This window comes from Somniosus microcephalus, chromosome 25 (assembly GCF_052327205.1).
Source record: "Somniosus microcephalus isolate GS21.2 chromosome 25, FLI_Smic_1.0, whole genome shotgun sequence".
Taxonomy (NCBI): Eukaryota; Metazoa; Chordata; class Chondrichthyes; order Squaliformes; family Somniosidae; genus Somniosus; species Somniosus microcephalus.
The window spans coordinates 1,985,099-2,008,351 of record NC_141011.1 but is presented as its reverse complement, the minus strand read 5'-3'; the positions used below and the strand labels follow the sequence as shown (position 1 = coordinate 2,008,351).

Below are 23,253 nucleotides of genomic sequence, written 5' to 3'. Positions count from 1 at the left end.
ACATATAATAATGTTGGAATGGCCTTATTCATTTGCATCCAGAGGTGGTTGCCAGGGGATCCATTACTCAGGACAGTAGCTGTAGTTTTGATTGACAGCTCAACTAGCTAATCCCCAACATAGAGCTGAGGGAGTTCAGCGGTACAAGCCTTTGACTTTCTGTCTAGCTGGAACAGATAGTGAGCAGAGGTTTGGAGTGAAAACAGACAAAGGGAGAGATCGCTTTACTCAAGGTTCAAACCAGTCTATTCATTGAATACTGACTTGTATTCGGGGCTAAGTTTACTTAATTTATTATTTTTGATGTTAAAAGGAGCAATACGAATTGGACTGAATGAACCTGAAAATGTTATTGTTTGTTCTTATAATTACATGGAAAATAAAGCAGTCTCTCAGTTTAGAATTGGCCTCATTTCATTAGAGGGCTCATCAATCTGCCTTCCAAGAAAACAGAAAAGACACAGAGAAATATGAGATTACCGTAGCTCATAAACTTCTGAGTGTAGAGGACATGGGGTCCAGTTAGGGGTAAGACTGGTGATGCTGAACCCGAGAGTATTTCGTGCTGACTTGTAACTGCAACACTCGCGTCTCGACTCTGCTACAATACAATTTCAGGAGCACCTGTCGCTCCGATATTTTATTAGTGACCGTTTGGGCATCACAGTCAAGCCAGATCCCATCTTATCCATTGTTCACATACACAAATATCCACCAAAGATTAATGGATAGTGATAGAGAGCGGCAACCCACCCCAACCCTGTGGCTTTGGGACCTATTGTAGGGCTGCTTGTGCTACCTAACTCTAACTAGAATCAGCTAAAAAGTTTAACAATGCAGAGTAATGCAAGAAGGTGTCTTTGGCATCAGTAACTCAGAGGGATCTGTGCCATTCACAAGAAACTTCGGAACTGGGACTTGACATTGATCAGCAAATGAAGCCAAGTCAACTGGAACTGAATGATCAAGCTAAGGGAGTGGGTCGATTCTGAGGTATGGTATGTATTAGTTGAGGACAAATTTGCTGATTGTGAAAACTTAAACTAGCATATGTCTTTCAGAAAAGACTGGCACACAACAACTGCTAACCTGCTTATAATTAAATTACTGATTTATAGTGGAAGGGAAAATATGAACATTTAGGATTCCTGCCAAGGAGGAAAAAGGAACTAAGCGCAGCTCAGAACAAAACCTGGAGTGGATGAATATCCCCAGAATTCTAGAGACAGAGGAACTTCGAGCCTGTTCCACCATTTCATTAGATCATGGCTGATCTGCACCTCAACTCCATTTACCAGCCTTAGCTCCATATCCCTGGATACCCAGAGCTAACAGAAATCTATCCAGCTCAGTTTAGACAGCTCCAATTGTCCCCCGGCATCCACAGACTTTGAGGAAGAGTTCAAATATCTTTTGTGAAAAAATGCTTCATAATTTTGCTTCTGAATGGACCACCTGATTTTAAGATGACCCTTTTTCTTGATTTTCCCACCAGAGGAAATCGTTTCTCTGTAGCTACCCTATCAAATTCTTTTAACATCTTAAACACCTCACTCTTCTAAACACAAGGAAATACAAGCAAAGTTCATGCAACCTGTCCACGTAACTTAACCCTCTAAGTCCCAGTATCATTCTGATGAATCTGCACTGCTCCCCCCTTCAAGGCCAGTATATCCTTCCTGAGGCACAGTGCCCAGAACTGAAAGCAGTGCTCTAGATGGGGTACTGCGTTCAGTTACGGGGAAAGAGCGGGGGAGTGGGACTAGCTGAAGTGCTCTTGAAGAGAGCCGGCACGGGCTTGACGGGGCCGAATGGCCTCCTTCTGTGCTGTAACCATTCTATGATTCTATGGGCTCTGACCAAGGCTCTGTACAACTGAAGCATAACGTCCTCCCCTTTATATTCCAGCCTGCTTGAGATTCTCCTCCATGTGATGGCAGTAGTATCTTTTTTGCATGTGGAGATTGAACAAGTGAGGAGGTACTAATTATCTTCATTTATCACTTTTCAATGAAACATATTTACTACGAAAATAATACTTAAATATATTGGAAGCATAACTTACTGAGCTGCCTAAAAGGGATTAAATGTTTGAGCCTGTACAGGCACGTGTTATGAAAGCGATGGAATAAGACTCACTGTTTTGAATCCTCTTTGGTCATCGACTCTGCTGTAAACATGAGACCTCCGTGCGGACAGAGAAGTGCATTGTTGCCCACAGATGATACAGGACTGCATTTCGTCGGCTTCCTTCAGCAAACAGAACCAAATGAAAGCACAGGGGAGGGATTTATAGCAATGTAACACATTCTACAATGAAGTACAACTTTTTGCTCTCAGAGTGAGATCATTTCCCTTCTGAATTAGATTAAACTGGAGACATTACTTCAAGGCCTATGTTCAGCCTGCACCCCAAGTGATTTTTTTCTGCCGTGGGTCCTGCACTTCCTTGTCAAAGACATCGCTTTGAGCTTGTGTATATTGATATTGCTTTGTTGATGACACCCCATACTAGCTATGTAGCATCACCACTGATGCCAGGGCTGTTGCTGCACTAGCCACTTGTCAGTCTAGCTGAGCCATAACTTCATTACAACTCAACACTGCCAAAACTGAAGCCATTCTGCTCAGCTCTCACCAACAGCAACGTACCTCTGGCACAAGCTCCATCAACATTCCCTCGATGTTGCCCAAGGTTAAGCTCGATGATATTCAACAGGACATTTGATTAGACCTTGAGTTGGCCTTACTACCCCACAACCAAGCTGTCACCCTTCAAAATTGTCAACTAATCTAAGACTTAGATCAAAGCAAACACAAGCCAACAGTGCACAAAACAAATGTTTATTTACACGTTATTTCTCAGTTCCCATGAACTACTCAAATGTGGTGTTTATCCCTCTACCCCTCCTGTAACCCCTCCCCACCCCATCCTTCTGCGATGTGGGGGAGGGGGGAGGGAATGACAATTTCAGCATTTGACATTTTCAATGTTGGCATCTCTGCTTAATGTTAAACACCATTACTCTTGTGCTTAAGATTAGTATTTTTCCAATCTAACTCTTGTGTTGGAACATATGAATTAATTTATATAGAATTTTATAAAATGCATGATTAACCATTTTGTATAACATACTGGGTCATTAATGGGAGATGCAAAAATAATGCTGGCCCAATCAATACTCCACTGGAATAATCAACGACCGCAATTATATAAATCCACTTGCAGCATTTAACTGCAGCACTGCAATAAGTGTTTAATGTACATTTTCATTGATTTACTGGACTAATTATTTACTAAAGGTCCCACCATAAAACAATGTACACCGCCTTAATGGGATTTACAGTGAAAGGACTGCGGTAATACTCGGTGATAGGACTCGGTCACCAATTAACTTTCCCAGTGCTTACAGTGGCCAACTGACTTTGGTTGCAAATGTACTTACATATTAATAAACTATGTATATGAACTTATCCAAAGTGTCAAGACTGCTTACCATAAATATTGTCTTCCTCATTCTTTGAAGGTAGCTCAACCTCCACATACAAATGAAATGTCCATCATCCAAATGAAGGTAAAAGCACAGCAACACTGTCCCATTAACGTTTGGGTGCCTTACTGGTCTCACAGTCCTTCTCCACCCCTGCTGCATATAGGGGCATGTTCTGGAACTGTAATATAGTTCTTTTCAAAAGAAGCGGCAGCAAGGAGACCTAATTGATGTAGTGAGGAATTGAACACACAAAAACAGGAAACTTTCCAGTGTACCGAGTTACACAGAGGCAAATAAGGAGGAAGCTTTGTATGTGGAAGTGAACTACCATCAAAAAAGAGACACAATATACCGATGGCATGTAATTTTAATAATATTCCTTTCATATAACTCCACATACAAAAAAATCATATTAAAGTCCCATATAAAATGGAGTCAGGATAGTCTGGGATTTAATTTGGAATCCAGTTTGGGGCACAGGAACACTATCATCTTGAACTGCGAGATAAAGACACGCTTTGTGTTAGCACACAGATTAGGCCGTATAGCTACCCTGGAAGTAACAGAGTATGCATCATGTCGCCCCTCCATGAGTATGAGCTTAAATCTTCCTTGGTTGATCCAAACAATGAAAGAACATAACCATGTGCATTGTACTATATCTAAGTAGAAGATGGGTGGTTTTAACGATTAGATAACTCAGTAGAAGTGTAATAAAGGGTCAGGAAGAAGTCAATGTATTCACATCACTGTCCAATAACAAAGAGTGAACAAATTTCAGATTGCTTCATTTTGTCACAGGAACCTTTATAATGTATGTACAGGTCAATAAAATACATGCTTGAAGAATAGGACACGTGACATCTAAAAATTTTCATGGAAGCAAGCAGTGCTCTAGTTACTATTTTTAATGAGCTTCATAAAGAACATGAGATGCAATGGAAGACTAGAAAATAGCAAAAGTTATACATGTGTTCAAAGATGGAAAGACAATCCTGGGAAGTACAGCCAATCAGTCTAACATCCAAAATGCACCAGTATTTTATGAATATTACTGTTTATCAACAGCATTCAGAGTCCCCAAGTATTCGCCAACATGAATTTAGAAGCAATTGGCCACGCCTCACAAATCTAGTGAAATTTCTGGATTAGGTCATTAAAGTGGAGGCCAACAAAAACAACATCTTGCATTTATATAGCACCTTTAAAGTAGCAAAATGTCCCACGGTGCTTACCAAGAGTGCTATCAATAAAAACATTTTTGACACTGTGCCACAGAAGGAGCTATCAAGACAGATGACCAAAAGCTTGGTCAAAGAGGTAGGTTTTAAGGAGCATTTTAAAAGGAGAGAGAGGTAGAGAGGCAGGGAGGGAATTCCAGAGCTTAGGGCCAAGGCAGTTGAAAGCACGGCCACCAATGATGGAGCAATTAAAATTAGGGATGCGCAAGAGCCAAGAATTGGAACAGTGCAGAGATCGCAAGACTTGTGGGGCTGGAGGAGGTTACAGAGATAAGGAGGAGCGAGGCCATGGAGGGATTTGAAAACAAGGATGAGGATTTTAAAATTGAGGCGTTTTCGGACCGGGAGACAGTGTAGATCAGAAAACACAGGGGTGATGGGTGAACGAGATTTGCTGTGAATTAAGATACCCAGCCAAGTTTTGGATGAGCATAAATTTATGTAGGGTGGAAGATGGGATGCCGGCCAGGAGAGCTTTGGAATAGTCGAGTCTGGAGGTAACAAAGGCCTGGATGAGGGTTTCAGCAGATGAGCGGAGGCTGGGTCAGAGTTGGGCGATGTTACAGATATGTGGTCAAACACAACACCAAGGTTGGCTGAGCTTCAGACAGTTAAAATCACTAAGGAAGTGGTACTTGGTAAAATAATGGGACTCAAGGCGGATAAATCCCCTGGACCTGATGGCTTGCATCCCAGGGTCTTGAGGGAAGTAGCGGTAGGGATTGTGGATGCATTGGTAATAATTTTCCAAAACTCACTGGACTCAGCAAAGGTCCCGGCAGATTGGAAAACTGCTAATGTAACACCATTATTTAAAAAGGGTAGTAGGCAGAAGGCTGGAAACTATAGACCTGTTAGCCTAACATCTGTGGTTGGTAAAATGTTAGAGTCCATTATTAAGGGGACAGTAACGGGACATTTGGATAAACACAATTTAATAGGGCAAACTCAGCATGGTTTCATGAAGGGGAAGTCATGTTTAACAAATTTGCTTGAGTTTTTTGAGGAAGTAACATACAGGGTGGATAAAGGGGAACCAGTGGACGTAGTGTATTTAGACTTCCAAAAGGCATTTGACAAGGTGCCACACAAAAGATTATTGCTCAAGATAAAAAATCACGGGATTGGGGGTAATATTCTGGCATGGGTGGAGGATTGGCTCTCTAACAGAAAGCAGAGAGTTGGGATAAATGGTTCGTTCTCAGATTGGCAACCAGTAACTAGTGGTGTTCCGCAGGGGTCAGTGCTGGGTCCCCAACTCTTTACAATCTATATTAACGATTTGGAGGAGGGGACCGAGTGTAACATATCAAAGTTTGCAGATGATACAAAGATGGGACGGAAAGTAATGAGTGAGGAGGACATAAAAAACCTGCAAAGGGACATAGACAGGCTAAGTAAGTGGGCAGAGATTTGGCAGATGGAATACAATACTGGAAAGTGTGAAGTTATGCACTTTGGCAGGAAAAATCATAGAGCAAGTTATTATCTTAATGGCAAGAAACTGGAAAGTACTGTAGTACAAAGGGATCTGGGGGTCCTGGTGCACGAAACTCAAAAAGTTAGTATGCAGGTGCAGCAAGTGATCAAGAAGGCCAATGGAATGTTGGCTTTTATTGCTAGGGGGTTGGAATATAAAAACAGGGAGGTATTGCTGCAGTTGTACAAGGTATTGGTGAGGCCGCACCTGGAATACTGCATACAGTTTTGGTGTCCATACTTAAGAAAAGACATACTTGCTCTCGAGTCAGTACAAAGAAGGTTCACTCGGTTAATCCCGGGGATGAGGGGGTGGTCATATGAGGAGAGGTTGAGTAGATTGGGACTCTACTCATTGGAGTTCAGAAGAATGAGAGGCGATCTTATTGAAACATATAAGATTGTGAAGGGGCTTGATCGGGTGGATGCGGTGAGGATGTTCCCAATGATGGGTGAAACTAGAACTAGGGGGCATAATCTTAAAATAAGGGGCTGCTCATTCAAAACTGAGATGAGGAGAAACTTCTTCACTCAGAGGGTGGTAGGTTTGTGGAATTTGCTGCCCCAGAAAGCTGTGGAAGCTATATCATTAAATAAATTTAAAACAGAAATAGATAGTTTCCTAGAAGTAAAGGGAATAAAGGGTTACGGGGAGCGGGCAGGAAATTGGACATGAGTCTGGGTTCGGAATGGTCATGGCCCTGTGGGTAGTGGAGCGGGCCCAGGGGCCGTGTAGCCTTGTTCTGCTCCTACTGTGTTCTAATTCTGTTAGATTTCAGGAGATGGTTTTATTCCTGTTCCTGGCTGGGGTGGAGATCGCCTTTACAGAAGGGAAGTACTGTAGAAAATATAGGGACAGAGTGATCTCCTGGAAGAATTTCGATCGCCCAGATGGGTCGGAGAGGAATTTCCCAGATTTTTTTCTCCCAAATTGGCCATTGGGTCTTTATCTGGTTTTTCGCCTCTCCCGGGAGATCACATGGGTTCGGGTGGATGCAGAGTGATAGAAGATTTGAGGTTAGGATCAGATCAGCCATGATCTTATTGAATGGTGGAGCAGGCTCGAGGGGCCGATTGGCCTACTCCTGCTCCTATTTCTTATGTTCTTATTATGTTCTTTGCCAGGGATGGAAACGGTGAGCAGGGACCAAAGACAACGGCTCCGGTCTTCCCAATATTTAGCTGGAGGAAATTTCTGCTTATCCAATACTTGGTGTTGTACAAGCAGTGACACAAATCAGAGACAGTGGAGGGATCAAGAGAGATGGTGGTGAGATCGAGCTGAATGTCATCAGCACACGTGGAACCTGATGTTGTATTTTCGGATGATTTCACCAAGGGGCAGCAAGTAGATGAGAAATAGAAGGGGGGCCAAGGATAAATCCTTGGGGGACTCCAGAGGTAATGGTGCAGGATTTAATGATGCAAGGGTCAACAATTGATAGAATTTAAGGAGGCATTTAATAAAATTTCACTTCAAGTTTTTGGAAAAGAATTAAGGTTTGACGAATAGTCAACAATCAATATTAAGCTCCATCAACATTTCTGATTAAAGACTGAAGCAACTTATTTTAAGGTTACATGTAGAGCGAGACCATATTTAGAACACCATGAGCAATTTGGGGCACAGTTGGGCCACAATCCTGGCAGTTATGCCAAGATCATGCCCAGCAGTGCCCGCTAGCATGGACTCCGCCGTAATTTGTGGGATCAGTGAGACGACAGCTCATTAACATGGGACCAGCAGCTGCCCACACCACTAAAGGCCACTGCCTGCCTCATTCTGTCAGAAACTCCAGTGCCAACCAGCTTTCCAGCCCTCTACAACTGCCAACCGCACCCCCCCCACCCCCGAGACTCCATGAGCACATTCCCCACCTTTAGGGGTTCAGCCCACTTTCCTCGCTGAGCAACCTTTCCACCTCTGACATGGTTGGCTTTGTAAGAAGGCAGAGGCTCTGCCCCATACAAAGCCAAGAAAGATTTCCCAACTTGGGCAGAGACCCGGTGTATCTGGGCTCCGAGCTGTTCTGCCAGACTCTGACCAGTTTTGGCAGGAGTCTTAACAGAATGGATGTGGAAATTTGGCCCCTCTATCTTCAAAAGGTGCCCACATCTGTTTTGGACAGAGTTCAGGAAAAGTGACCATAATGATTCTGGGGATTAAAGGCTCTTAGTTGTGAAAGAGATGCACAGTGCTGAATTTGTTTTCCTTAGAGGGAAAACAGTCAGAACATGATTCAGGTTTTTCTAAGATTGAGAGGTATTATAGACAGTTAGTTAAGAGTTGGAGAACCAAATACAAAATTGAAGTGTCTTGTGAAATACTCCATGCAACAGATGGTTCCTGAGCTGGATTCCTCAGTGTGAATTTTTAATGGCACTTTAAGCAATCCCTAATTAGACTTACTGGATAGCTTGAACAACACTGCTCTTCTGGAAATCAAACAATGTTGGGAGACAATGCAAGGACCAGTTGTCATCAGAGAGAGCGTATGGGAACACATACAAGTCTGCAATCTGACTGCCAGCAGTAAGTGAGGCAAACAAACAGACTGGGGGAAAGTTTATTGACCAAAAGTACTTGGAATAAAATGTACCCTAAAAATCAGAAGTCTGCAGCAATGGCTGCCAAAGTTGAACACTTTAGAACAGATTGTAAACTTCACAAACATCGGCAAAGGAACAATGGCAATTAAAAGAATTTAACCACAAAGAGTTGGACAACTTATTCTTAGTGCTGCTGATAATAGGAGGAAAAAGTACATACTAAGGTGCAATCCTAGAACAAGGCCCAATATGCAACAAGGGCGGGGATGATGTGGTGCTTATATTTCCCCTTTGTGACTCCAAATTCTTAAAGGGAGGCTGCATTCCAGGGGGGTTTGCTGTTTGTATGTGGAGTTGATGAATGGGAAAACCATTTTCAAAGTAAGAACAAATTATACCTGACCAATAACCAAAGCCAAGAACGGTAATTCTTTCCCCCACTCCCAAAAAATGCACAGCAGTTTAGAATCTCATTTGATTTCTGCCAAAGTATAACTAAATAACACAGCAGAAATTATATAAAAATAAAACAAAAAGTCACCTGATAAACTTTTTCCATTCTTCAACAAAAAACTGGGAAACAACGTACAGAACGTCAGTCTCCTGGAAAACATACATCGAGGAATTGTAAATAAAAACCGACATATTTATGGAACCAAGTCAGTCAGTCAAAGCAGTTTTCTAGTATCATATTGTGAAATGAATGAGAAACTAGGCTGTATTTCAATAAAAACTTTTGGTCATAGCAGTCCTAAATATTTAAAAACATATTTTTAAAATTTTCTTTGGCAATATACTGCCAACATTTCTATTGCTCCTTTAAACCCTGCTGCTACCCTGGTTGAACACGCGGTTATGTCAGTTCTCCATATTACGAGTACTCAAATCACTGCCATAGTGGGTGGTGCCAAGCAGAGGCCAGTGCTTCTTCACAAGAGGAAAAATCAGACCCAAGTCCCTGCAGGATGCTCGTGCGCCACAAAACTGCCAATACAAGAATATCGGGTAGCCTAGGAACAAGCAATTTGCCATTAGCCTTTTCCACGGCTTTTCCTGTCCATCTTTTTGTATGTTATTTTCGTAACAATCCATCAGGGAGCCAAACCCCACATTCCACCTTCCCACCACTTTTGTCAAACCCCAGACCTCCTCTTCACAGTGTTGCTAAATCCTAGAATAGTATCAGCTACACTACCTCTCACTGATTGCCCTATTCCCCCCATCTCTCTCCAGAAACACATCTCGTTGCCTCAACCACATTTAATAATCAGCTCTGATAATTTATTCACATTATCCTTTGTTAAATGGAAGTGCTACCAGACTCTTATTTTAAAGTAATTTTTAAATTTGTGCTCCCTGATATTTGAATTCTAAGGCACAATGAGCAATGTGTCTGGATCAACCTTTTCCATTCTCTTCGCAATCTTCAAAAGTTCAAATCAAGTCAGCGTGAAATCCCTTCTTCTCCAAACAGCACCAGCCCAACTTTCATTACCATTCTTCACAAGTTTTTTCAAGCCTTTCATCAGGTAATGAGCTTCAATTTACCTCAACCAATTATACACCCTGTATTTGCTGGCATCTAGTGTCTGGAAAAGGACCAACATTTCCCAGATTACTCTGCATCTACTGAACCATTTGCTGGAGATTTTCATACACATAAAGTAACCCTTTATTCGAATATACTGTTTGCTTGAAAGAAAGAAAGTCTTTCATTTACACAGCGCCCTTCACAACCTCAGGATGTCCCAAAGTGCTTTACAGCCAGTGAAATACTTTTGAAGTGTAGTCACTGTTGTAATTTAGGAAACGCAGCAGCCAAGATCCCACTAACAGCAATGTGACAATGACTAGATAATTTGTTTTAGTGATGTTGCTTGAGGGATAAACATTGGCCAGGACAGCGGGCGGGGATAACTCCCCCGTTCTTCTTCGAATAGTACCATGGGATCTTTTACCTCCACCTGATGGGGCAGAATGAAGTCTTCCTCATTCAAGGAAAAAGAATGAGATTGGGAGAGGAGATCTTCAGTATGACGTATCCCCTCTATAATGTGCAATAAATATGTACATTTGCTGTGTTGCCAATTTTATGCTCCGTTTTCCCTCCCACGGAGACCCATTCGGAGTTCCCTTACACACCAGAAGCTGGTCCAATGACAGGTCTTGGGTACATCCTGCAGTAACTCCACTAAGGTGGAAGTTGGCACTTCACACTAGGTTGGATACAAATACAGGAAACTTTCTGATATCCGGCACTGACGGGACCGAGCTGGTGCCGTAACATCAAAAGTGACGGACATACCAGCATAATGTTGAAACATACGGAACTGAGAAGCTCTGTGTGAATCAACAAACCCTGTTGCTTAGCAACAGCTTCAAAACAGTCGGCTGCAGCTGCAAGCGTCTCTAGCTGAAGCTGTTGCTATAGCTACAGACCTTGCAGTGCCTGACTGGGAAAAAAAAAGCAACGAGAACTAAAAAAACGGCTCCTGATTTTTGCCGTTAGATCGAGTATTCCGGACATATAACCTCCGGATAAACCAAAGTTTCCTGTACAGAGACAGCCAAGCAGCAAAGTTAGTATATTTAAAGATATTTTTCAGAAGTAGGATTTGGGGAGGGGGCAGAGGAGGAGGGAGAGAGGAAATATTTTCCTAGGTTTTCTTTTCCATTTTAAGGAAAAAGGGTACAGCTGTTAGGCTCAGTTGTTAGCACTCTCACCTCTCGATTAACAGGATGCGAGTTTGTGCCCCATACCAGTTGAAGTGAATTATGCCGCAGTTACACCTTTAAAAAAGTGTTGCGCCCATCAGTGGTCTGTAGAGGGAGCTACCCACAGGTTTCCTGGTCTGCTCATTTGCAGATCCATTGCAGTAGGCATCGTCAGAAACCCTGAGTAAAATGGGTGAACTGTATGGAACCTCATTGCAGCCTTTAAAAACACTGTTCACCCTGCGCACTTCAGCAGCAGACCGGGGAACAACCAGCTAAGAACAGTGCTGGGCTCTCTCATTTCACTCTCATAACTTCACAATAACTTCGCCATTTGTCTTATGATTATTTTTGAGAAGTTTAACAACATCAGCAACACCAGTACCAAGAAGGCAGCAGGGCACGGCACTTAACCAGAGAAGTAGAAAGCAGAACTTCACTCATTCAGACATACAAACTCTCTTGGAGGGAGTGAAGGCAGGTGAAAAACACCTGGGTGTGGGTGCCACCAAGCCGCTCAAATATCAATCGTGCCAACAGGAGGGAGGTGGCACTGGGTGCTAATTCGCTCACCCGCAGGATGGTACCACAAATCATTCCACATCCTCCGCAGGGCAGGCTAGGTAACACATGGGACTTCTCTGCCTTTTCTTCCTTGCCCACCCTTGGCACCAGCACACGCCACCCTCTTAAAGCACAACTAATCTTTCACAATGCTCTCTGGTTAAGAGGGGCTCTAACTTGGCATCTTGCACTATGGCTAAACCAGCTCCCCGCGCATAATCCCACAACCCCTTCCTCTACTAACAGGACTCTCCGGAAAGCAGCAAATGCCAGGTTGCGACAGTGGAATGCGGGAGGTGACTCCAAACTGCCCAGCAGCGATCTGACAGGGGAAGTTAGCCACCTCAGTCCCATGACCCTTTTGTATCACATGCAGAACCAATCACTTCTCACGAATGTGACCCTCTGGTGCCACCTGGAATAGGTGACAGAAAGGCACGTGTTGGCACTCAGGTGAAGCACGATGTTAGGAAAGAGTAGGATGACTGTGGGCACTTCGCAATTACTGTAATAAAATAGGCTGTGCACTGGCATGGCGCCGTGTTATTCATGGAGGTTACAATCATACAGGAAAAGATGCATGCATTTGGTGCCAACTTATTTACTCAGGTGATGATTAAAGGTACGTTCATGTAGGGGCAAAGAGGGCTAAAAAAACAATGTTCATGTCGTAGGATGACTAGTGACTTGAGGGAATGTCCCTTTCTTTGCAAGTGGGGAGAAGGAGGTCAGACTGTAATGGCAGAGGTGGACTGTGCTACAGAAGAGAAGAGTGTAGAGATGATCTGGGTTTTGATGCCCCTTGCAACAGTCACTGAGGATTCCTTTGAGTGCTCGTCATGATCATCTGCTCCATGTAGTTCTGCATCCAACTGAACAAAAGCCCCCTCATCAAACAGCCCTTCCTGAACTGCGAAGTTGTGAAGGATACAACAGGCTCTAACTATTCTGGATCATATTGCAGTGCCCCTCCTCCTGACCTGTCAGGCAGTGAAAGCGTCCCTTTAACACCTCAATGGTCCTCTCGATGACCAGTCTTAGTAGAGGCATGTGCCTCGTTGTAGTGTTGTTAAGATCAACTTGCATTTATAGTCACTCTTATAAAACTATTGCCCTATCTCACAGCTGCCTTGCTGTACTGTCAAAGTGATGAATTTACCCTCTCTCCTACAAAGGGTGCCAGTGACCCGAAAAATGCACACCCGTACTGCACCCCACAGAGCAGCCTGAAATGACCGAGCCACTGAAATTGAGGGGGGTGGTCACCATCATAGCCACAGAAAGTAGTGCAGGCAGATGAGTGCGGCTTGAGGTCTTCCTGCAGCAGGTCTCAAGATGCCGTATTGCCTCACTGTTGAAAATGGTGCCAGACTCTCCTTAGCGCCATCCTGTGCTCCTCCTCCTCCACGATAATGGACTATAGGGAATGTCATATTTACTCCAGAGAAGCCCTGAATGCCAATTGTGGGGGTCTGAAAATCTTCTGGTGGGGTGACCCTGTGAGAAGCAAGTGCAGGTATTTGTAGCCAAAAATTTAAAAAAAACACACTTTAAAAAGTGTTATAAAGCTGTAGATATCAGTGTTCAAATTCTCCAGACTCTTCAGGCGCACAAACTCGGCTCTTTCACCCTGATCAGGTGATCCAGGCACCTGCTGCACCTTATATCTCAGTCTACCTTACCCAAAGTGCATTAGCAGTGTAAGCCCAGGAAATTCTCAGCTGCTACGCCATTGGTTCACTCTGACAGAATGAGGCCAGTGGGGAATCTGCGGGTGGATCGTGGGAAGGTTTAAAAAAAGTGAGGGAACCCAGGGAAGCATTTTAATGGCGGAAATTGGGCAGAAATAACTTCCACCTGATTTTCCTGCTTAAAGATAATTTCCTGCGCCATTTATACACTGTTAGTGCGCTGATGATAGCGAGGCAATTCCCTCCCACCCCAGCACAGTGCTCTTGAGTGCTGCATTGTGGAAGGGGACGCCCCGTGGATGATGCTACACCAAGCTCAGGTGAATGTCCATGGGTGAAACAGCACTATTTAAAGAGTGAGAAGTTAAAGGTTCCTCCCTCAAAACATGCCATCAAGTAGCAGATAAACTTGTCAATCATCCAATTGCTGTTTGTGAGACGTGGCAAGTGCAGAATCAGCGACATTCGAATAGACAGCACTACTCACTGCACTTCTAAACTAGTTCATTCTGTGAAGTGCTTTGAGAGAATACTGTGATAAGGCACTACAAAATTCAAGTATTTAAAATGTAAAATAGCCTTGCATGCGCCTCTAGAGCATGTTTTACGTGGTTCCGACAGCCAATAAGAATCCCTGTTAAGTACTTCTGCTACATGGAAAAAAATAAGTTATCCATTTAACATGAATCATTTCTCACTGGCAAGCAATTGTAGTTGCACAATTAAGATTTGTACCAATATTTCACATGCCAGATACAGTAGAAACAGAAATACGCATAATTTTCAATTGTATTCATGATTGAATAGTTAATAACAAATAGGAACATCTCGTCAAACCCTCTCACCTCAGGCCATTTGATTAGCAGCGGTCTGTTTTTATCTTGAAAAAGACAAAGTAGTGCTGATTTCTGCTCATTTGCCATCATCTTGCTCAGGGTCTCATTTTCCTCACCCTCCTTTTCTAATACCTTCTCCACAAAACAAAAAGTTTGCAGTTAGACATAGGAAGTTATGCTGAACCTTCATAAATCACTGGTTAGGCTTCAGCTGGAGTATTGTATTCAACGTGTGCACCACACTTTAGGAAGGATGTCAAGGCCTTGGAGAAGGTGCAAAGGAGATTTACTAGAATGGTACCAGGGATGAGGGACTTCAGTTATGCAGAGAGGCTAGACAAGCTGAATTTGTTCTCCTTAGAGCAGAGAAGGTGAAGGGAAGATTTAATAGAGGTGTTCAAAATCATGAAGCGTTTTGATAAGAGTAAATAAGGAAAAACTGTTTCCAGAGGAGACAGATTTAAGATAATTGGCAAAAGAACTGGGGGTGGGGGGCGGAGATGAGGAGAATTTATTATTATTTTTTTTTTTTTACACAGCGAGTTATGATGATCTGGAATGCACTGCCTGAAAGGGTGCTGGAAGCAGATTCAACAGTAACTTTCAAAAGGGAATTAGATATATACTTGAAAAGGAAACATTTACAGGACTATGGGGAGTGGGACAAAAATGGATAGTTCTTCCAAAAAGCTGGCACAGGCACAATGGGCCGAATGGCCTCCTTCTGCACTGTAAAATTCTATGATTGTATGATCTGCAACTATATGCAGCTCACTGCCACACAACTATTCCCAAAAGATTAAAAACTGCATCCTTTGATTATACTTTATTTCCTGCAAAAAATACAGCAATTAGCGAAGAAGAAGCGACCATAGTGGCACCAAAGATATAAAATATTTAACTACAGAATGATTCTATAACTACTCTAACTATGAACAGAGACTCGTATTATACTATTTAGAGATAAGGTTATGGAGTGACATATTAGCTAAGTAAAGAAACCCAGAATAAGGGAAATTAAAACTAATCGTCAAAAACAGATCCAGAAAAAAGTTCTTCACACAAAATGGTTGAGAAGATGTGAAATGCACTGTCCCTGAAGGCTAATGAAAGGGTGGTTACTAGATAGATATATGACACCAAACTGGGGGGTAGTTAATACTGAGGAAGACTGCGACAAAATACAAGACAACATTAATAAACTTGCAGAATAGGCGTATAAATGGCAAACTAATTTCAATGTAGGCAAGTGAGGATTTTTTAAAATTCGTTTTTATGGGATGAGGGCGTCGCTGGCAAGGCCAGCATTTATTGCCCATCCCTGGTTGCCCCTTGAGAAGGTGGTGGTGAGGTGACTTCTTAAACCTCTGCAGTCCGTGTGGTGAAGGTACTCCCACTGTGCTGTTAGGTCGAGAGTTCCAGGATTTTGACCCAGCGACAATGAAGGAACGGCGATATATTTCTAAGTCAGGATGGTGTGTGACTTGGAGGTGGTGGTGTTCCTATGCGCCTGCTGCCCTTGTCCTTCTAGGTGGAAAAGGTCACGGGTTTGGGAGGTGCTGCCAAAGAAGCCTTGGCGAGTTGCTGCAGTGCATCTTGTAGATGGTACACACTGCAGCCACGGTACACCGGTGGTGGAGGGAGTGAATGTTTAAGGTGGTGGATGGGGTGCCAATCAAGCGGGCTGCTTTGTCCTGGATGGCGTCGAGCTTCTTGAGTGTTGTTGGAGCTGCACTCATCCAGGCAAGTGGAGAGTATTCCATCACACTCCTTACTTGTGCCTTGTAGATGGTGGAAAGGCTTTGGGGAGTCAGGAGGTGACACACTCGCCGCAGACACTGACCTGCTCTTGTTGCCACAGTATTTATGTGGCTGGTCCAGTTAAGTTTCTGGTCAATGGTGACCCCCAGGGTGTTGATGGTGGGGGGGGGATTCGGCGATGGTAACGCCGTTGAATGTCATGGGGAGGTGGTTAGACTCTCGCTTGTTGGAGATAGTCATTGCCTGGCAATTCTGTTGCGCAAATGTTACTTGCCACTTATCAGCCCAAGCCTGAACGTCGTCCAGATCTTGTTGCATGCGGGCAAGGACGGCTTCATTATCTGAGGAGTTGTGAATGGCGCTGAACACTGCAGTCATCAGCAAACATCCCCATTTCTGACCTTATGTTGGAGGGAAGGTCATTGATGAAGCAGCTGAAGATGGTTGGGCCTAGGACTCTGCCCTGAGGAACTCCTGCAGCGATGTCCTGGGGCTGTGACGATTGACCTTCAACCATCACAACCACCTTTGTGCTAGGTATGACTCCAGCCAGTGGAGTGTTCCCTCCCCCACCCCCGATTCCCATTGACTTCAGTTTTACTAGGGCTCCTTCATGCCACACTCCGTCAAATGCTGTCGTGATGTCAAGGGCAGTCACTCTCACCTCACCTCTGGAATTCACCTCCCATGTCCACGTTTGGATCAAGGGTGTAATGAGGTCCGGAGCCAAGTGGTCTTGGCAGAACCCAAACTGGGCATCAGTGAGTAGGTTTTTGGTGAGATAAGTGCTACTTGATAGCACTGTCGATGACACCTTCCATTACTTTGCTGATGATTGAGTGTAGACTGATGGGGCAGTAATTGACCGAGTTGGATTTGTCCTGCTTTTTGTGGACATGACATACCTGGGCAGTTTTACACATTGTCGGATAGATGCCAGTGTTGTAGCTGTACTGGAACAGCTTGGCTAGAGGCGCGGCTAGTTCTGGAGCACAAATCTTCAGCACAATAGCTGGGATGTTGTCGGGGCCCACAGCCTTTGCTGTATCCAGTGCGCTCAACTGTTTCTTGATATCACGTGGAGTGAATCGAATTGGCTGAAGACTGGCTTCTGTGGTGGTGGGGACCTCAGGAGGAGGCCGATATGGATCATCCACTTGGCACTTCTGGCTGAAGATGGTTGCAAACGCTTCAGCCTTGTCTTTTGCACTGATGTGCTGGGCTCCACCATTACTGAGGACGGGAATATTCATGGAGCCTCTTCCTCCCATTAGTTGTTTAATGGTCCACCGCCATTCACGACTGGATGTGGCAGGACTGCAGAGTTTTGATCTGATCCGTTGATTGTGGGATCACTTAGCCCTGTCTATAGCACGCTGCTTTCCACTTTTTAGCATGCATGTAGTCCTGTGTTGCAGCTTCCCCAGGTTGGCACCACATTTTTAGGTACGCCTGGTGCTGCTTCTGGTATGCTTTTCTACACTCCTTATTGAACCAGGGTTGGTTCCCCTGGCTTGGTGGTAATGGTAGAGTGAGGGATATGCCGGGCCATGAGGTTACAGATTGTGGTGGAATACAATTCTTCTGCTGCTGATGGCACACAGTGCCTCAGGGATGCCCAGTTTTGAGCTGCTAGATCTGATCTGAATCTATCCCATTTAGCACAGTGGTAGTGCCACACAACACGATGGAGGGTGTCCTCAGTATGAAGACGGGACTTTGGCCTAGAAATTGGGTTGGGGCAGCAAAGTGGCGCAAAAGTCGCCTGAGCGCAGGATTTAGCGCAGCGATCGGAGTAATTCCGATCGCCAGAAATTCCGTTTCAGTGCCGCTCGAGGGACACGGGGCGAGGCTCAAGGCGCTCCACGTCCCTCTTAGGGCGCTGAAACTGATTATCGCAGCGCAACGTGCCGCAGCGCGTACTGCAGGCCTTCCTCCCACTGTTAAGGGGGAGGTGCCTGCAACAGCGCGATCCCCGATCGCGAGTGCCGGCAAATGAGCCGGGCACCAAGGAGAAGTGCCGGGCTCTCGGGAAACAGCCGGCAATGCCGCCGGGGGGGGGGGGGGGTGCGGTTAGGAGGCCGGGGACTGAGGTGCTGGCAGGCAGCCGCCGAAAAAGCGTCCGCCCCGCACCTCCACCTTAACTTGCGCTGCTGCCGGCACAGTAAGGCCCCGTGAACCGGGCGCGGGTAGCGAGCGGCGCAACTGCGGCGTTCGCTACCAAATATTGCGAACGGGGCACTGCGCACACCGATGACGTCATCGGTGGCGGCGCAGCGCAAAAGCCTAACGCCACCATTAGCGCCCCTGCTTAATATCGCGGGAGACGCAGCCAGTGGCGCTACAGCCACTGACTGCCTCTTTAGGCGCTAACAGGTGGCGCTACTCACCCAATTTCTCCCCCTTTTTCTCCACAATGACTGTGCGGTGGTCACTGCTGCCAATACTGTCATGGACAGATGCATCTGCGACAGGTAGATTGGTGAAGACGAGGTCAAGTAGGTTTTTCCCCTCGTGTTGGTTCTGTCACCACCTGTCGCAGGCCCAGACTGGCAGTTCACAACTCGGCCAGCTCGGTCACTAGTGGTGCTGCCGAGCCACTCTTGGTGGTGGACATTGAAGTCCCCCACCCAGAGTACATTCTGTGCCCTTTCTACTCTCAGTGCCTCTTCCAAGTGGTGTTCAACATGGAGGAGTACTGATTCATCAGCTGAGGGAGGGCGGTAGGTGGTAATCAGCAGGTTTCCTTGGCCCATGCTTGACCTGAAGCCATGAGACTTCATGGGGTCCAGAGTCAATGTTGAGGACTCCCAGGGCCACTCCTTCCCGACTGTATACCATCTGTGCCACCACCCCGGTGGGTCTGTCCTGCCGGTGGAACAGGATATACCCAGGGATGGTGATGGAGGAGTTTGGGACATTGGTTGAAAGTTATGATCCTGTGAGTATGACGATGTCAGGCTGTTGCTTGACTAGTCTGTGGGACAGCTCTCCCAATTTTGTCACAAGTCCCCAGATGTTGGTGAGGAGGACTTTGCAGGCTAGACTGGGCTGGGTGTGCCGTTGCCGTGTCCGTAGCCGATGCCAAGCTCGATGCCGGGTGGTCCGTCCGGTTTCATTTTGATTAAGTTTCGTAGCGTTTTGTTACAACTCAGTGACTTGCTGGGTCATTTCAGAGGGCAGTTAAGAGTCAACCACATTGCTGTGGGTCTGGAGTCACATATAGGCCAGACCGGGTAAGGACGGCAGATTTCCTTCCCTAAAGGACATTAGTGAACCAGATGGGTTTTTACGACAATCTGATAGTCTCATGGTCACCATTACTGATACTAGCTTTTTATTCCAGATTTATTTAATTAACTGAATTTAAATTCTCCAGCTGCCGTGGTGGGATTGGAACTCGTGTCTCAGGATCATTAGTCCAGGCCTCTGGATTACTGACATTAGCACTACCCTACCATTCCCCCGTATGCATTTTGGTTGGAAGAATAAGGAGGCCACATACTCCTTGGAAAGCAAGGGTCTGAATGGGGTAGAGAAACAAAGGAATCTAGGGGTAGACAAATCACAAAGTAGCTACACAAGTTAATAAGGCCATAAAAAAAGCAAACAAAGCACTGGGGTTCATTTCTAGAGGGATAGAATTGAAAAGGAGAGAAGTTATGTTAAACTTGTATAGAACCTTGGTTCGACCACACTTGGAGCACTGTGCTCAGTTCTGTTTCCATATTATAAAAAGGATATAGAGGCACTGGAGAAGGTGTAAAAAAAAAGATTTAGAAAAATGATACCAGAACGGAGAGGTTCTACCTATCAGGAAAGATTGAACAGGCTGGGGTTCTTTTCTCAGGAAAAGAAAAGGCTGAGGGGTGACCTGATAGAGGTCTATAAGAAATTGATAGGGTATACATAGAGAAGATGTTTCCATTTTTGACTTCCTGTCCAACCTGACTGATGAATTTTCTTGTCCTGTTCAGAGACACTATCTCGCTATGCAAGAAACTAAAACAATTTTGCGATACCATTTATCACAGTCAGACTGAAGTTTTTTTTTTTTTTTTAAATCCAAGTATTGCTATTACCTGACACTGTACACAAGGCGAGTGGTAATGAGCAAACTCGGGTGATTTGGGGAAATAAGCCTTTAGCCTATGCCACGTTTCATCAGACACGAGCCTTCTTTCAGTTTCAGATGTGCACAAGTCCCCTGTTGAAAAGATTTGTGAATTATTAAATCTTTTAGTTTATCCAGCTAAATTACAAACACAGTGATGTGCTTTTGATCCTCAAAATCCTTCCTAGTTTCAGGTGTTCCCTGGGCAGCAGATATAAGAGTTTCACCTACAGATCCTGGGGCAAAATGGAAATTTTACATTCTTTGCGTATTTATGTGTCATATTTTGCACTTTGAATAGGATTGAGAAATGTACAATTCCTAATAATGGATTCTTACTAGTTTGCTTGTACTGCCCCACACATTTTTAGTGGACTTCGATGTGGTGATATCAAGGTGAAATAAATCCAGTAATTAAATTCTAAAATAGTTCACAATACATAAACCTTCAATGTGCAACTCTGTCTACCTTTCAATTTTAGGCTCAACTTTCCCAGTTAGTACGAGATAAGACTTTCTATGTGCGTGGTTAATTTAAATATCACTTTGTAATGTAAATCCTTCACCTCAATATAAAATTAAACAGGTGTGCAAAAAAGCAGTTAGAAGCAATTAAAAAAACCAAGTGTACAATAGAGTACTTTCAGAATAGAATACTGCCCCTGTCCCATTTGTATAAATTTCCAAAGATCGCTCACTGGAAACATCAGCAGATTAGTTAATACATTTCCTTCCCACAGATGTCTGCCATTTCAGGATTCATCTCATGTCAGGACACACTTGTAATATACATCATCAAAGCAGCTACCTGATGTGTGACTGAAAGCGGGAATGCACGTCACCACAGAAAGGAAATTCAGCATTGAACCTGATTACTGTACCTCCTGAAAAGTAAAGGTTTTTTTGCATCATATTTTTGAAACTATTAGTTCCAAAATCCAGGCTCTTTAGAGTCATAGGCCTAGAAATTGGGTATAGCCCCGCTTGAGGCGTTAGAACTGGCGATGCGCTAAGTTTATAGCCAGGCTAAACTTGTCGCCACCTGGCGCGATATTGGGTTGCATCGCCCCCAAAGGGGATTGAGGCGCTAAATCAGCCGTTGCACGGTGCTCTTAAGGCACAAAAGGTCAGGCGCTACTCAATATCGATGCGGACGGGCGCAGCGCAGGTGAACTCAATTACGGGAAAGCACGAGGCCTACAGGCGCCGGCCAGCTCTTAAAGGGGCGGGTCAGTCAGACTGAGCTTAAACACCCAACACCCTGAAGGCCTCAGATTCGGCGCTCGCCCTTGTCTGGCGTTAGAAACTTGTGCATTATGGAGAAGGTTAGGCAGAAAGCAGAGCGCTTCAGCACTGAGGCTCTGGACCACTTGGTGGCTGCAGTTGAACACCGTCGAGAGGTCCTGTATCCGGATAATGGCAAGAGGCCAAATCAGAAGGCTTATCGACGATCTTGGAGGGAGGTTGCTGTGAGGGTGAATTCCAGCAGCATGGCGACCAGGACCCCTGTTCAGTGCAGGAAGAAATTCAACGACCTCACACGGATCGTTAGGGTGAGTGATGGTTTACCAAACTTGTGCTTCCCTCCATCTGCAGCTGACTTCGGGCACCCTGCTGCAATGATGCGCCAATGGCCATCTGTCAGTATGCACCCATGGCCCTTTCTGGCCACACACATGGACAGATGTCTCAAGGCCTCATGTAAGGGCTCTTGCACCATGGGGGGCATGCGATGAGGTCTCAAGGCCTCATGTAACAGAACCTCCCCTTCTTTCCCCTGCAGTCCAAGATGGCACAGATTAGAAAGGAGCAGCGTCGAACCGGTGGCGGACCTGCACAAGTGGTCACTCTCACAGATCTGGAGGAGAGTGTGCACCAGATACTTGGAGGACGTCTGTCTGGTCCAGTGACCACTGCATCTGCCGACCCCATTACCGACAGCGAGGGTAAGACTCTCACCTTTTCCCTTCCAATTGGTCCCCCCGCCAGCATGCATCCTCAGTGTGCAGCCACGTCAGAGCCTTGCCGCAATCTGGCATGCCTTTCAGAAAACCTGTCCTTCTGCTAAAGCCACTCTTCCACCTCCCACTTTCAGATGAAGCAGCACCAACTCGGGCTCAATGCGCTGAAGCTGCCAGTGCCAGTGCCACCGGAGGCGAGGACCAGGAGGAATCCGGACCAGCCGTTGCAGAATCCGGGGAGCGGAGACATCTGCAGATTGGGGATAGTAGTCCCCTGGAGGGGAGGGGGGGTGGCTCTGAGGATGAACCAGTTGCCGGACCAAGCGGCATGGAGCAACGCAGGGGGGATAGGCAAGTTCGGCCACCATCTCCCCGCAGGGCAAGGCAGGTCGTCATGACTGCTACACAGAGTGCAGATGAGGTCCGTCGCCCTCCAAACAAGCTCCCATTCCGATGCCAGTTGGTCAAAAGGCTTTTAGGTGTAGTGGTGCAAGTGCTTCGGACAGGGTTGAAGGTACCAAGTACTGTAAAGCTCAAATCCCAGAACTCTGCTCCACATTAGCTCGCCATCTCTCTAGCAGCGAGCGCAATGAGCAGGCCAAGTGGCAGAAGATTCTGCAGTAGAGCTGTCCCCTTTAAATAGCGCTGCCCTACTCCGAGAAGGGCCTGTTAGCCCTCCCTCGAACTGTCACTAATAGCGCTGGGCGCTAAGGCTCCGGGCGCCACCCAATATGCGCTCAGGCGCTCCACACTGAAATGACGTCATGAGCTGCTTGCGCTCGCGGGCGCGCGCAAACACTTAGCGCAGGCGCTAAATGTATAGTCAATATCTGAGCTGGCGCTATCT

General features: G+C 45.3%; 1 protein-coding gene across 10 annotated transcripts in view; it reads right to left on the bottom strand.

Moving 5' to 3' along the window:
* Positions 1–23,253, bottom strand: part of usp48 (ubiquitin specific peptidase 48) — a 208,321-nt gene that overhangs the window by 32,390 nt on the left and 152,678 nt on the right. For 4 of the 10 annotated variants that reach the window (XR_015073514.1, XR_015073510.1, XM_085966770.1 and 1 more), the window contains exons 16-20: positions 20,414–20,538; positions 14,580–14,702; positions 9,306–9,367; positions 3,498–3,672; positions 2,140–2,246 (exon numbers count right to left, since the gene is read on the bottom strand). Coding sequence is in view for 5 of the 10 variants with exons in the window: in XM_085966770.1 (XP_085822896.1) it covers positions 2,140–2,246; positions 3,498–3,672; positions 9,306–9,367; positions 14,580–14,702; positions 20,414–20,538 (592 nt within the window). In the remaining 5 variants the exon portion in view is untranslated. Of the gene's footprint in view, positions 1–2,139; positions 2,251–3,497; positions 3,673–9,305; positions 9,368–14,579; positions 14,703–20,413; positions 20,539–23,253 lie in introns of all 10 variants that reach the window. The other 6 variants (XR_015073512.1, XR_015073513.1, XR_015073511.1 and 3 more) reach the window with 2 other exon arrangements.